Below are 14,801 nucleotides of genomic sequence, written 5' to 3'. Positions count from 1 at the left end.
TGAAAAACACTTGACGTTTATTCATGAGTAATACATGAGTTAGAATACGGTATATACAAAACGTTAACATTAAAATAACCAAAATAGAACAACGTATAAATAGTCCCTCTAAAAAATGGCATCTTGTTTTCAAACAAATCAGCTTCTTTAATGGCTGGATGGATGTTTTAAGATGTTATTCATGTTCATCAGTTGGGGCGTGAGGTTATTTTGGAAAGTGCTGTATGTGGCCAGTGGTCAGTGAAAAGAGTTTGCTGTGTGCGTAATAGAGCTACTGTGGGCAGGCACTTGACTGATTTGATGGAGGTTACAGAGGACTCATTTGCATTCATTTAACTTTTACTCACCTCAGCAACAACACCTCACATGAAGTGTTTTTTTTTATTTGTTGTTGTTTTTCACTATTGGTCCAACACTCTGCTACATTTGCCATCAAGGGAGAACTACACACTAAAACTAATAGGCAACACAATAAATGCAGTCTTGACAGGGAGGAAAATCCTTTGCATTATCATAGGGAATAACACAAAAAGATTTCTCAGTCCAGCAGTAATACCATGAGTCCCAGTGTTGAATACTGGCAGCACCCGTGATCTGTGGGTTAGTGGCGCTTCTTCACGCAACTGTGCGGTATGCACTCAGCTTGTTCCTCCAGCTCAGGGCAAGGATCGCCAGCATTGGCCGGCCGTAGAAGGATGTAGCGTGTGCGATGGCGGACGCCGCCTTTAGAGCAGGGCCCCAGACATAAGCCCCAGGATGACCAGAGAGACACTTCACAGTCGAGTGGAGTCACTATGTCAGTGGAAAAACAGATGAATATCGTTTAAACTGCAATTGAACCACTTTTGATGAGGTAGTAAAACAAGATTCTTGTTATCCCTAAAAATGACAACCACAGTTTTATTTCATAATTATTTTACGAAACCTGAGCATTTATATGGCAAGCGACGATTCCAGTGATGATTGAATGATTGGTATGAACAAATAACCGTTCACACAGTCAATTTAATTTGGAATGTGGGAGGGAACCCAATACTGAGAAAAAGAAAAAAAGACAAGCATGGGTAGAACATGCAAATTCCACACAGAAAGGCCAAAGCCCTGATTCTTCTGTCACTAAAAAATATATTCTGATGCTCTGGGTGTGATAAGAGTGATTTTATTGTAAGCCAATTTATATGATATTTTGCAAAAATGTAGAGGGGTCAGTTGGCTAAGTTGGCAGTTGCTAAATTGGCAACAGTGCTGTTTCTTCCTATATTCCAGCAGTCTGTATTAGCCTTGTATCACTCTGCTGCCTCTCTCTGGTCTATCTTGGTACTACGGCAGATATCTGCTTTGGTGGACGATATTTCTAAATGTTGGTGGAGATACATGATCATTATGTGTGTGCTGTTCTGTTGATCATCTCAACAACGAGGGCTCACCTGAGAATCTCTGAGGAGTGATGGAGTTTGGGAGGATATGATTGGACATGGGTACTTGGCGGTGAAGAGATCTGCTCTGCCGCGTGATCTTTATGCTGGCAATGGGTGGAAGTTCATTCAGACGTGGATAGTAGAAGGAGTTGGCGGGGTGGTTTGGCATCTGAGAGGTGATCTGAAAGACACATAGAAACAAAAACATACCGTCAGGCATAATTCACTCAGCGAGCCAACAAATGTCCAAGAGCCCAACTTTTAAATGCCTTTTGTTACGTAAGAAAGGTCTTTTTTTATGATATGGCTTCAGGTCAGGTGAGTTCTGCCAAGCTTTCACTTCTAGGGGAAATCTGCTGAAGTCCTACTTCTCAATCTATTTCTCATACTACCAGTTGAGACATTGACCCCATCTTGTAAAACATTGGAAATAATGGCTATACCTCAATATATTCTCAAATGCTGTAACAGACAATAAAGAACCAGTGTCACCATTTTAAGACGCAAATTTACCTTTGAGATGTTTTCTGGAGGACTGGTGGGAAAGTTAGGGGAGGAGAAAGTGAACCCGCTGTCGGTCCCGGCGTCATAAGGTTGCAGGTCAATGGTCACGTCCTGTTTCCAGTGACTGCCCTCGCACAGGTTTAGGCTGTCCACGCCGACAAACCAGTCAGGGCTGGGGATCATCTTCACCATCAGAGACAGCTGAAACAATATGATCATCAATATGCTTATCAGGTTTGTGCTTTTAATGTTGTAATCACATTTGAATTGTAAAGGTGAGAGAAACTGCTTGAAATCTTTTGTGCAGATGCAAGGACGTATTTTCACATTTTGCATTTACAGTCTACTTGGGGGCAAGTGACCGACCAGGTTCAGGATGAATCTCCATCTGTAGGTCAGGAGCAGTACGCTTTGATCTTGCAGTTGACGATTGCTCGATAAAACAAGTCTGACAGACAGACGGACGTGTTTTCAGGATTTACTGGCCCTGGCAAAAGGTATGCCCAGGGGAGACATGTTGATACCACATGCGCAAGCCAAAGTAAAAACCACCTCAACCGTATTTCTTCATCCAATGATAAAAAGAACGACCCGCACACAGGTTCCTATGCAGGTTTGCCTGTGTGATGAATGTTTTCCGTGAGCTCATGACCTCATCCAGGAAGTAGCCTGGGGGTCAGCACATGCTGAGCTGGCTCACACCCAGAAACCTGCAGAATCTTTTTTATATCTGAAGAACTGCTGGAAATAGGAGCCATGCTGAAATCTTCAATGAATCAATCAAGGTCTCTCTTTTTGTCCAGTAAGAAAACTCTTCCACTAGCTAGATGTTTACCTCGTGATTTGTGCCCAGTGTGACTCACAATGACAATTGTACAAATAAAACAACAGCAAGAAGCTCATCAGGTTTATGGAGACATGTCGTACTATCTGTGTATTTGTGGCTTTGTGCATGGCTGGAGAAGGATAGCCTAAAAAACAAGCTTGCATAAAAGCGGAATAACAGATGAAGCAGTCAACAGACACTCATCATTCTGTCATGTTCTACAAACCGCACAACTGTCTGACCCGCATTGCCTTTCCGCCTCTGGTCTAGAAGAATTTGGCCCGGTCTCACAGACGCCTCAGATGATAAGTTGACAACAAAGAAGTGCTCCAGCAGGATTGTTTATGATTTTCAGGGCTCCCAAGGTCTGGCGGTAGAATAGCCAATAAAGATAATGTAGGTCACCAGGCACATAGCAATGATTAAAAACACACCACTATCCATTTTACTCATGAGACAACATGAAGCAACGCACAAAATGGTGTTTTAGTTCAATATTACCTGTGTAGATACAATATAGTATTTTGATTGTTAAATACTTTGAGTGGTGAATGTATTCCCAGCCACAGAAGAGTCTCCAGTTGACCTATGCAATTTATTTTTCAGTTTGCCATCCTCATCCCACAATGATTTGACACCTGATTGAGCTACCCCAATTTCTGCAAAAGTCTGACATCAGACAACAATCATCTGATATCAAATGATATTTTTGAAGGGAATATTTGAATGTAAAACGAGTATATATTGTGACTTCAATCAATGAAAAGTATTACACCGGTAGGCTAAGTAACTCAAACAGCACTGCATTTTTATTCCAGGTACTTATGCTGTTTAGGAATGTCGTAACACTATCCGACGATGGCACACTGGTGCGACATTACACAAGTGTTGAGACTTGTGTACACAAAGAGTCATCACAGTGGAGTCATTTCTATTTCCTGAGGTGTTACGCAATCTCTGCAGACTTATGGTTGAGCCTTCCTATTGCTCATCCAAAAATCTGATTGGTGTCAGTCTTCATATCTAAATATAGTTCAGAGAAAGTAAAACCTGCTTCAAAAACCGCTAGCGGTGTTAGATGGCCGAGTATTTCCAAGAAATTAGCTGTATTTATATTGTAATGTAATTTCAGCTAATTGAGTGCAGGCGCCACAACTATTGTGTTAAAGACATCTGACAATCAGACTGAATTCGGTGGGACAGGCGTCAGAGTCCAGACTGTGCAGGATGCACGTGGGCGTTTGCAGTCTGATTGGGTGGTGGAAATCGGTACTCAAGTGGTTCACTGTAGGACTGGGTGCATTTTTTTTTTTCTCATTATCAAAATGTATGAAAGGTACCAGGAAAAGAGCGTCAGACAATTCCTATTCAGCACCATTCTAAAAATCTGTGTCACGTTCAAGTGGTGTGGGGTTGCCCTAAGGCATTTCTCTTAATGGATTTCAGAGAACTGTCACTTCTTGGGGCACAGTCTTGGTTACAAGGGCTTGACTAAGAACTGACAGATTGAAGTTCTCAATGGACAGAGCAGATCAAAATACAGAGTGTTGTTGCCAGAGAGGTGTCCTTGACCCAGGTTCTTGACTTCCAACTAAATGGGGGGCACAGTCATGTTGTGGAGCACGTGGCACCAACATTTGTCGTTGGTTATGTTGATGCAAGCAGTCAGTAACTGAGTTTTTTCACAATTGGACCAATTAAGGCTTACTTCTACCATGTCATCTTTTATATGGAGTTAGATTGGGGTCAAAAGTTTTGTACTTGAAAAAGAGTACAAACGAAGAGGAGGGAAAAATAATTTTGAATTATGTACACGGAAGGGATTCGAAGATGTCATCTAATACCCGGAGAGAGAGAGAGAGAGAGAGAGAGAGAGAGAGAGAGAGAGAGATACGGCCCTTATTCGGCCGACTTTAATTCGGTCTTGAAATGTGTTTAACTCAGACATTGGCTGGCCAGTTTGAGTCAAGATTTACAACCCGGTTACGTTGTGTCACAATACTATGATGTCACACGTTTCAACAGCTGACACAGCATTCCCTGCGGTGATCAAAGTTTACGGCTCCAAACCATACCGTTCCCGGCTGGACTGGAGCGTTTGCAGGAAATGTGGCTTTTGAAACGCCGTCTGTGCATATGCGTGTGCTTTTGTGAATGAGTTTGACTTCAAGTACCAGTGAGTTCCTGGGAAGCATGAGCAACTCCGTGGAGCTGTGCCCGATTCCGTTCGGGATCCCGGCCGTCCGGTACATGGTGGCGACCGAGCGTCTCCTCCTTGCCTCTTTGGCCGACTTCATCAGCTCCACCGTCACGCCAACTTCGGCAAAGTTCTGCACCCCTTCGCTGGCCTTAGCGCCCTCCTCCCAGAGCCGAAAATGGCCATTATGGCTCACCGCTGAAGTGAGAAAGACACACAAGAAAGAAGAGAAGACAGCAGTGAGATTCTTATTCTTTGGAATGCATCCCAATGTCAGGGAAGGACCACAGAGCCTCTGCCAGACGCTGAGATCACTTCCACCGTGCTGGAGTCTGTAGGTATTTCAATGACTGCCTCCAGCTTCCTGCATTTAAACACATAATCGCCGCCTCAAAAGAGCTTAAATGCATATTTCTGAATACTTTCTTCATCGACACGGATAAAACCAATGTGCTTTGGCTGTCAAGATGTTCAAGTCCATGTGGTGCACAGGTCTTTAATTCCTAAAAAGTTCTTTTAAAACAATGAACTTTACTGCTATTTTTTATTTTTTTTTGCAAACTAACTAAACCATTTGTTTCACATTCTCAGATGACGTCCTGGTTATCTGTGAAGGGACCCATATTTCGTTTAAAATGAAGCTTCTTATTGAAAAAAAAAACCACAGTAGCACTGGACCGGACCCAGTGGTTTTAAGGCCAGAGTAGGGTTAGCCAGAAACACGCTGACAAATGCTCTGATGGTTCTGCCTTACCTCACTTTGCAAGGTTCACACACACGCACGCACGCACGCACGCACGCACAAGCACACGCAGTCATACTTAAACACTCCTGACACATGTATTAATGCACACAGCGCAGCAAGCCACACACACACACACACACACACACACACACACACACACACACACACACACACACAACGTGACCAGGACACTTCACACACTATCCCGTTACTCCCCGTTCTGTCATTACTTGTGCCCATAATTGCATTTCCATCCTAACTAGGTTCCCACAAGCATCAAGACCTTGAAATTCAATAACCCATCATGTTTTTTTTTTTAAACCCCACCAAGATATTAAGGCATCCCGTTTTTTTTTTTACACGGTCATTCACCCAGAGCAGTGTCCTTGTCCCGTCACTAAAGGAGCCTTAAACCATTCTCCAAACATCTTGATGGGTTGTCCCCTCTTAAATCCAATGATGACACACTCTTGCCACCACGGCTGCTTTCGAAGCTCTGGTTTCTGCCTCTTCATGGAGTAAGTAGGCCATCATCTTCTGGCAAGGTAGGACCAGTGCGGCTGAAACCGAAGCAAGCCACGGTCGCCACAGGCACTGACGCACAACTGTGGTCTGGCACAAACACACATGGACACACACATGCATCAACATCTGCCATCCATCCGTGTTTGGAAGGGAAAAAGGAGCCGAGATGAGCTTGAATTGTTTCCCATTCTGCTCCGAGCTCTGAGGAAAGTTCTGACCCGACCACGCCCCGATAGTCATCACCCACCTTCTCTCAGCCCCAAACCTCCGCTGCACTCTTTATCGCCAGCACTGTGGTAAACCAGTGGAAATGTGTGGGTGTGGGCGGGAAGAAGGGTAATAGAAAACTATCATAGATATGGCTGGACAGTCAGGAGACAGTTAGAGAAACACAGAAATCCATCTGGTAGCGTTTAGGCCGTCTGCTATTCACCACTTAGCTCATTAACATCCCGCCACTGCTTGTGTCTGTGAGTAGAAGTGCGTGCTGACAGCAAGGCCATAAAGTGACACTTGATAGAGAGCAAAAATACCAGTCGGCGGGCAATCTGAATGGTTTGGATTGGAAAAGGATGAAGATGGAATGTCATCAACTACGATGGAACAAATTCAATTAAGCAAAGTGGGGATTTTGCATCGGGTGTAAGCGGAGAAGCGAGGCAGCAGACACAGCAGTTGGGTCAAAAGCAAGCATCGATCCATTTTCTATAGAGCTCGTCGAATCAGGGGTGAGGTGGAGCCTAACCCGGCTGACTCTAGGCAAGAGCCAGGAACACTGAACTGCTTGCCTGCCAAACCGATGGCCAGAGGGGGCAAATCCAGAGCCAGACACTGGATTTTTTTTTAGCTACAGGTGCTTCAACTCTAATGTGGACCTGGATTTACCACCTCTGATGGTACATGTTGACCACTGAGCGCAGGGGAGAACATTCAAAATCTCAACAGGGAAGCTGAAGCCAGGATACGACACCAATGTGACACAAGGCATAAAACTACTAAGAAGTACTATTTTATGCCAGGATGACTTCTCACCTATGAGTTTGGACCACTGTGCAGGAGGTCTGAACAATGGATACTGCTTTGGGAAGGCCTGTGGACTCCAGTGGCCTGTAAATACCACAATGTAGGAAGCTGGGCCTTTGGCTGTGCATTCGCTCCCGTTGAGTGGCCGCAGAGGATCAGCAAAAGTGAGGCACAGCTTCAAAAGTACGACTAGAAGCTGCCACAGACGAGCACTCTTCAGTTGTTGTGATGACATCATCTGAAAGAAACACACGGGTTAAATATGTGTCTTGACTAACTTATTGTTTCTGACAATCAGGGAAATTCTGCAAAGACAACATTCGCAATCTTTCGAGATGCTTGTTTTTATGTCCTGTTTTGAAACTCTTGTTTGTGAGTCAGCTGTTGTTGTCCAACTTCATTTAATGGCTATTCATCAACTCATTAAAGTGGCTTGAGGTAGAATTTGCATTCCACTTTATTAGTCTGTTGCTCACGGTCAAAACTCTCTATTAAATATAACTGTCATTGTCAACTATTATAGAGTACAATTACTGACATTTAAATGTTGGCCGGGCTATAATTGAATGAAGAGGTGTGCGCGCGCACACACACACACACACACACACACACACACACACACACACACACACACACACACACACACACATACACACTTTTTACTTAGATGGGACTGGACCTAATGTAAATGAACTTATAAAACCTGTTTACCAGTTGTTTGTTGCTATGTGCACAAAACAATCCAACTATTCAGTCGTTTTCTCCTCAATCAAGAACATTTTAGGAGCTGCAGCAAATGTGCACAAACTCAACAGTTGTTATAAAGAAGAGAAAACGATGACCTGGATTGAAATGTATATGTATAAAAAAAATGTACGTAAACGCTGTTGGTTGACTTCCCATCCATTGCCGTTTCCAGTGGGTTGTGTCACAAAGGGATTCCGCCGTAAAAACTCTGCCAAACAAATCATGCCAGTGACTCATTGTGGCTACCCCTGACGGGACAAGCCGAAAATCCCATACAAAAATAGCTAGAAAGGGATTATTGTAGAATTACACCTCATAAAATTGTCATGTACACAAATAGATGATATCATCATGAACATTTAGGTAACCGATACGGGACAATCAATCGGTGGCTTGACATAGAAATGTCGCTATGAGCTCATAAAAGACCCGCCTCATCCATCTTATCTAAGCTCCGTGAACCGTTTGAACCGCTTTGGCTTTTTTCAAATTCCGCTATTGCCCGTGGTTGTGTGCATGGGCGTTTGTGCGTGTGTGAGTGTGTGTGCCTACACTGGTGTTAAAGCCATACCAAAATAAGACAACATGGATCGCATCCCTAATGATAGACACAAATCCAGTCTGCTGTGCTGCTCTACTGACCTCAGCGACTGACCACGCGCTGGCCGCCAAGTCTGACTCGTACTGACTTCCTTTAATAAGCGGAGCAGCGAGACAGAGCTTGTCTTTGAAGTCGGAATATTTAGGTCATCTCGTCCTTTCATCACGTGCAAACCATCCACAATGCACCCGTACTACTCATTCCCTCAGTAGAACATTTGTGACTCGATTACTTTTTTCACACCTCCTCCCTCAGCCTGTCACTGTTTAAAAAAATAATGAGTTGGGTGACCTCAAACTTAAAAATTGAACAAGACATTTGAAGTTTTGCTTTTGTGAAAGTTGGCTTTTCTCTATTTTGCAATAAAGAAATAAGTGTACAGATATCTTGTGCCTTGTATTGAATCCCAACGTAAAGAAAATAATTTTGGAAAAAAACACTTTGCTTTGTTGTGCAGACTAACATTGTTGCCATGGGTGTCCATCATTGATATTTTGAACTTTTGACATGCTTAAATGACTGTTTTAGGCTGAAATATACAAGTTGTTATTTTTACACAGTTGTGTGATTGACATAGTCACATCCTCCTCCTCCATCTTCTCTTTGGCTTCATTCATTCCATAATCCCTTTCTTTTAGCCATTATCCATCTTTTGATCACCTTACCTTTGTAATTGATCCCTTCTTTCCCATGATGAACCCATCCTCCCAAACTCTCCCTTTATTCTTGCCACTCTCAGTTTCTCCTCACAGAGATCTCACCATCTAATTTCATCCTCTCACTCATCCTACCATGGTTTGACCTCCCAACATTTACTCCATCATTCATTCTTCTTTTTGTGTTTGCACCATTTGAGATTCTCTCCTCCTTCCCACATAGTCACCCATCATCCTTCTTCTCCCGACTCTCATCCCACCATGCCATTCCTCCAGGGCATCCTACCTTGAGGTAATGTGATCGTATGTATTTGCTGTATTATTAGCCTGTGTTTTGAGTCTTTTAACTATGTGTGTGCATGAGATGGAGAAACAGGAGAGTGACGGCCTTCGACAGCCCGCTGTGCCGTTTCGGTGCGCTACTATACTATAACTAAACCTGGGAGCAGCTGCAGAATGCCCTCAGTTAAATTTGGTCAAGTGGACTAGCACACAAAAAAGCACACGTGTGCACATTGTCCCCAAGGTCTATTTCAAGGGGTCAGATTGTGTTACTTGGTCCTCAGAGCTGCAAAACTCCCAAGTCTTGACACTTTTTTTTTTTTTTTTTTTCCCCCCCTAGAGTGCAGGCCTGCACGTCACGAGTGTTTTATCAATTCCCGGGCTCCACGAAGCGTGCGTGCAGCACTGTTTTAAGAGCCTGCTGTAAAAGTGCTTGCAGGATGGAGATGCAAAAGAACGCGACCATCTCAATGGCTGTGGGAGAAGTAGAGAAGGTGAGATGCTAAGTGATAAAACTAACTTTAGAAGGTCACTTTTGTGGAACTCAACTCGTGACATAGCAACTTAATCGTGTTTTTAATTTGATATCTGATGACTTCTGCTCTCCATCTCTTGCAACTTGTATCTTGACTGGTGCTAATGCAATAATACGTACAGATTAATAACTAAAGGTAAATCGTGAAGAATGTACATATTATGTACAATGTCCCGTTCTCGTGAAAAACAAAAAATGGGTGTTTACAGGATATACCTATGTAATGGATGTCATGGGCTGCACAGTAGTACATAAAACTTTACTTTCTGTATCTCCCACAGATTGCTGACTGCTTAGCTAGCAGGCGGTGACAGTGCGGGTTCGATTCTCGAGTGGGCAGACGGGAAAAGGGCATATGGGCAAGTCTGAATTTAGAGCTGCATGCCTTCAGAGTATTACAGAGTTGTGGCACCACATGCCGGGCATCACTGAGGTTTACTGGATGAGATGCAACAACGTACAGTATATGTTGCTATTCTGCGCCAATTAAAGAAACTGTTGTTTGAAAATCGATACACTTCATTACTGCAACATCTATGCTCATTTTTATTTTCTCATCTACGGTGTTCTCTATTATATGTTAAGCATTCATCTAGTTGACTTTTTGTTTCACAATTTTCTATTTTCTTTCCTTTTACAGCAAACTTTTACTGGGCCTGACAGCTTGAAACAGGCACATTTTTCCAGGGAACTGTGCAAGTCGTCTTATTGTGTCCTCTATCGGATTCCGGGATGTCGTGACAGCAAACACAATTACGAGAACAGCCAGCCCGTGGTAAAATCTCTGCAAAAATAAAGACAACTCACTCCAGCATTTTAGGATGTGTTCAAAATGATTTACTCACTCCCTAATCTCTGAGCTTTACACAACGAGCATTTTCCCATCGTGGCCTTTTTTGGGCAAATAACAAATAGTTATTTTGAACCTCCTGCGATTAATTAGTTCCAAGAGCCTGACTGTCGGTTGGCTGATTTGATCAGAAAGTAAAGCAAACACTAGGGGGCCTATTTTTATGCCTAGCCTAAATTTGGCACAAGCACAATCATTTCCTCTTAGTGCCTACAGTTAGACACACTCGGTGTTTGCGCCGTTGTGGGAGTGAACACAGCTGAATTGCTTCTCGGCGAATGGAAGCGGATTCTCTCATTCCCTTTCAATTTAACACAGGAGAGGCACTTGGTCTACATGGCAGAAGCATGAACTGTCCATGACACACACAAAGTACTGATCGACCTGCTTTCAGTTGGTCGAAAGGTTAGCCTACTTTCAGCCATCTATTTGTCAGGTGTGCTGGAGGTTTGCACTTGCAAAACCAAGATGCAGCGGGTTTTTTTTCAACCACTCAGCTGTGGTTGTTGGGCTGAACACAATTTTGCCACACACTTTCCCATATTTATGAGAGTGAAAGGTTTTCGCTAAAAACCTGGCGAAACATCCGTCATTTTTATTCACAACAATATTCGCCCAGCCATTCTATGAAATATGAGTAGTAGAAGATAACAATAAAAGATATTAAAGATTATTTATTTATTATATTTAAGAATTAAAGATAACAGCGTGGACAATGTCAATGCAGAAACGGTCCGTTGCTTATTTCATCTTAAGACAGTGCGGAATACAACAAACAAGTTCTGACCTGGATTTTCAGCAATGTGGGTTAATGAAAGTTCACCAGCTGGAATCAGAGGTTTTCCTTAACAGCCACTGTCACCGTCTGCTCTGTTTTGAGGATGGAAAAGGAGGTCAGTGCTGTCAGGCTATTTTACATCATCAATCACAAGCACTTTGAAAGAAATGCACTCCCACACAAAGCGCATCTTTTTCTGTGCAATTTGTCCTTTTCAAGAGCAAAAGGCAAATCTGTTCAGGCAATTGGAAGATGTCATGTGACCATTGCAATAACACTCATCGATTGACCCCAATTCTGGACAATGAGACTTGGGGTGTCTTTTGACAGGATATATCACTTCTAAACACATTTCATGACTTTCTGCACAGCCACACCGAAATCTGTCAGTCAACACACAGACATGACATGGACTGATGACTCCGCTAAAAATACAGTATATGCACCACACAGTCTTGAATGTATGCTTATTTGGATTTCACACTTACATTATTACATTGATTATGCACAGACGCACCAAGTGTTTCTTTTTTTTTTTTCTTTCCATCCAGACAGAAGACATAATAAAAGCAGGGGATGTGGCCAGGGGCCAAACGTGCCGCCACATGGGCACCTCTCACTGTGTAATTACGGCAGAGTCATGCAGAGATAATATACACATCGACCTCAGCTCTTATACACAGGCGAGGAATTATGCACGCACAAGCGCACATTTGCACACGCGCAAAGTCAGCTCAGATGTTGGTTTTTAACAAGAAAATGTCAGGAAGGTCATTCGCCGCGTTCCTCCTCAGATGTGATCAAAGTTGGCAAGCGCTGACGTACGGCGAAAGATAAATACTCTCAATTCTGGAACTGTTGACTGTCTCATGCAGGCGGAGAAAGGGAACCAATGACAGAGTGGGCAAGCGTTCAGAGAGGAAAGTGAAACGACGACAGATCTTCAAAGCCTCCATTACCAACATATTTTGAACCGAAGGAACCTGAAAAGAAGTATACTCCAATGTAAGGTGATGCTACAAAATTTGAAATGACAGTTTTGGTCAGTATTCAAATTTTGTGGAAGAAATTTGCATGGAACCGTATTTGGTCATATGTGGTGGAGCTGTGTGTGTGTGTGTGTGTGTGTGTGTGTGCGTGTGTGTGTGCGTGCGTGTTGAAACACAATTGAATAGATCTACTTTTTATGATGTAATATTTATTGACAGGAGTGGCTGCCTGCATTTTAGCTGGTGAATATTTGAATTTGTCAATGAGGACAAATAAAGGAGTGATGCCACAAGGTGAGTAAAAGGAATGATCTTTCATTGGCTGACAGGGGTCATCGGACACTATTTTGAATGTGCAATGTTGACGTGCTGTGGAGCAAAATGACATTTTTCTTTTTAAATATGTACAGGGCCCCAAATCTCTGTTAATCTACTGCTAGCAATTTATATAGAAATAATAAACATATATATATAAGTATATTGTAATACATTAGATAACATAATACATAATATAGATGTAGTACATATGGTTGATGATGATTATGTTCATAAATGTGATAAAGCGACCACTAAACTGCACAAATGTTTGAAAAAAAGTATTTCATTCAAGTCCAAATAAAAACATGAGGTTGCAAAAGTGTGCACACCCTCTTAGCAGTAGGGATGTGGCTGTGTTCAGACGTAATCAATTACATTCAAAAGGTTTTCAACAACCTCTGAAATTGAGCTCTTCTTGTAGGCTTTTCCTAATATTTTTTTACATCACATCCTACAGCATTAGCCGTGATTCCTACAGAGCTTCTACGGCTCTGGCTCTCCCTGAAAAAAATAAATAAAGGTATAAATAAACAAGTGTGTGTGTTTGTTTACGTTTGCATACAGTATAGTATGCAAGTGTGCATGTGTGTCCATTCACAAATGCAATCAAATGAAAAGGAATTTTGGAAAAAAAAAAAAAAATCCTAACAGGGCACGAATCACCATACTTTGTGTAATATTACAATGAAGTTTAAAATAAAAACATATTCAAATTCTCTACACTGCAACATGAAAACTTCACATACACTTGAGTGGAATTCCAAATGCAGCGGTGGATCTTTTTCCAATTTGTGTCTTAAACAGGCAATGAAAGAATGGAGAGAATGAATTTTATAGTGTAGTGTGTGTGTCCTACCTGTGTTGCTTCAAATCAATCAGCGGCTGCTCGGTGGCCGGTGGGATACCTCTGCGAGGACGCAAGCTCCACGTGTCGCCCAAGCTGTCACTGGCTCAACCTTATCAACTTTTACCGGCTTTATCCCTCCCTTCTCTCTCTCATCGCTGTCTCCCAACGTCGCCCACCTCTTTCTGTGGCTTTCTCCTCCCCCTCATCTTCCCCTACCTCTCCTTGTATGGGAAAGAGGTTAAAAGAGCATTTCTCCTCTCCTCCACTGTCTACATCCTTCCTCCTTCATCCCTCTTTTCTCTCTCTCTCTCTCTGCTGACAAGATAATCAACACCACATTGCACTTCAATGCTCTGCATTATGTATTCATGTGCAGGTGTGAGGATTCTAAGAATATATAGTCGGGGGGGGGGGGGAATTCGAAATGGAGATAGCAGTTGTTTAACGAGTGGAGAAGAAAAGCTGGAATGATGTGGCAGATCCAACTGTGATGTCAACTGAACGGCTGCTTTTCTTCAGGTCAGTGTGTGTGTGTGTGCACGCGTGTGTCAGACGTGTAGTCACTACAGCTGCTACACACATGGTCAACTCGGGAGGTTTTTTTTTTTTTTTTTATGGGCCGCCCCTCACTCATCATCATGTCAAAGCTCACGCTAAATGAAGCTGCGTGTGGAAATGTTTTTATAAAAACAGTTAGGAGTATATATAAAGGGAGAGAGATTGATGTCAATGACCTCAGCATCTTACACTAATGAGAAACAGTACAAATCCACAAGTGTGTACATGCATGAGTGGACACACAAAATGACTCATGATCTAAACTCTGCACTACAAAATTGTGGGCATTGAGATCTTAATGATTACCTGGAACACTGTGGTCATTTACAGTACACGCACATGCACTAGACTGTGCAAATGAGGCAAATGTCCAAAGGAGCTCTCAGGTTGCTTCCTGTCAAT

General features: G+C 42.7%; 1 protein-coding gene across 1 annotated transcript; it reads right to left on the bottom strand.

The window, feature by feature from the left end:
• Nucleotides 1-3: 3 nt before the first annotated feature.
• Nucleotides 4-13,917, bottom strand: spon2a (spondin 2a, extracellular matrix protein). The gene is made up of 7 exons (XM_085905055.1): nt 13,851-13,917; nt 11,697-11,774; nt 7,248-7,476; nt 4,923-5,143; nt 1,932-2,123; nt 1,428-1,599; nt 4-792 (listed from the first exon to the last, which is right to left on the bottom strand). Exons 3-7 carry the CDS (start codon nt 7,474-7,476, stop codon nt 602-604), a joined length of 1,005 nt encoding a protein of 334 aa, XP_085761181.1. The 5' UTR covers nt 11,697-11,774; nt 13,851-13,917; the 3' UTR covers nt 4-601.
• Between the last annotated feature and the right edge of the window lie 884 nt (nt 13,918-14,801).

Source organism: Syngnathus leptorhynchus, chromosome 2 (assembly GCF_054491065.1).
Source record: "Syngnathus leptorhynchus isolate UIUO chromosome 2, UIUO_Slep, whole genome shotgun sequence".
In the NCBI taxonomy this organism is placed as follows: Eukaryota; Metazoa; Chordata; class Actinopteri; order Syngnathiformes; family Syngnathidae; genus Syngnathus; species Syngnathus leptorhynchus.
Note: the sequence above shows the minus strand (reverse complement) of the source record. Positions and strands in the feature narration are given on the sequence as shown.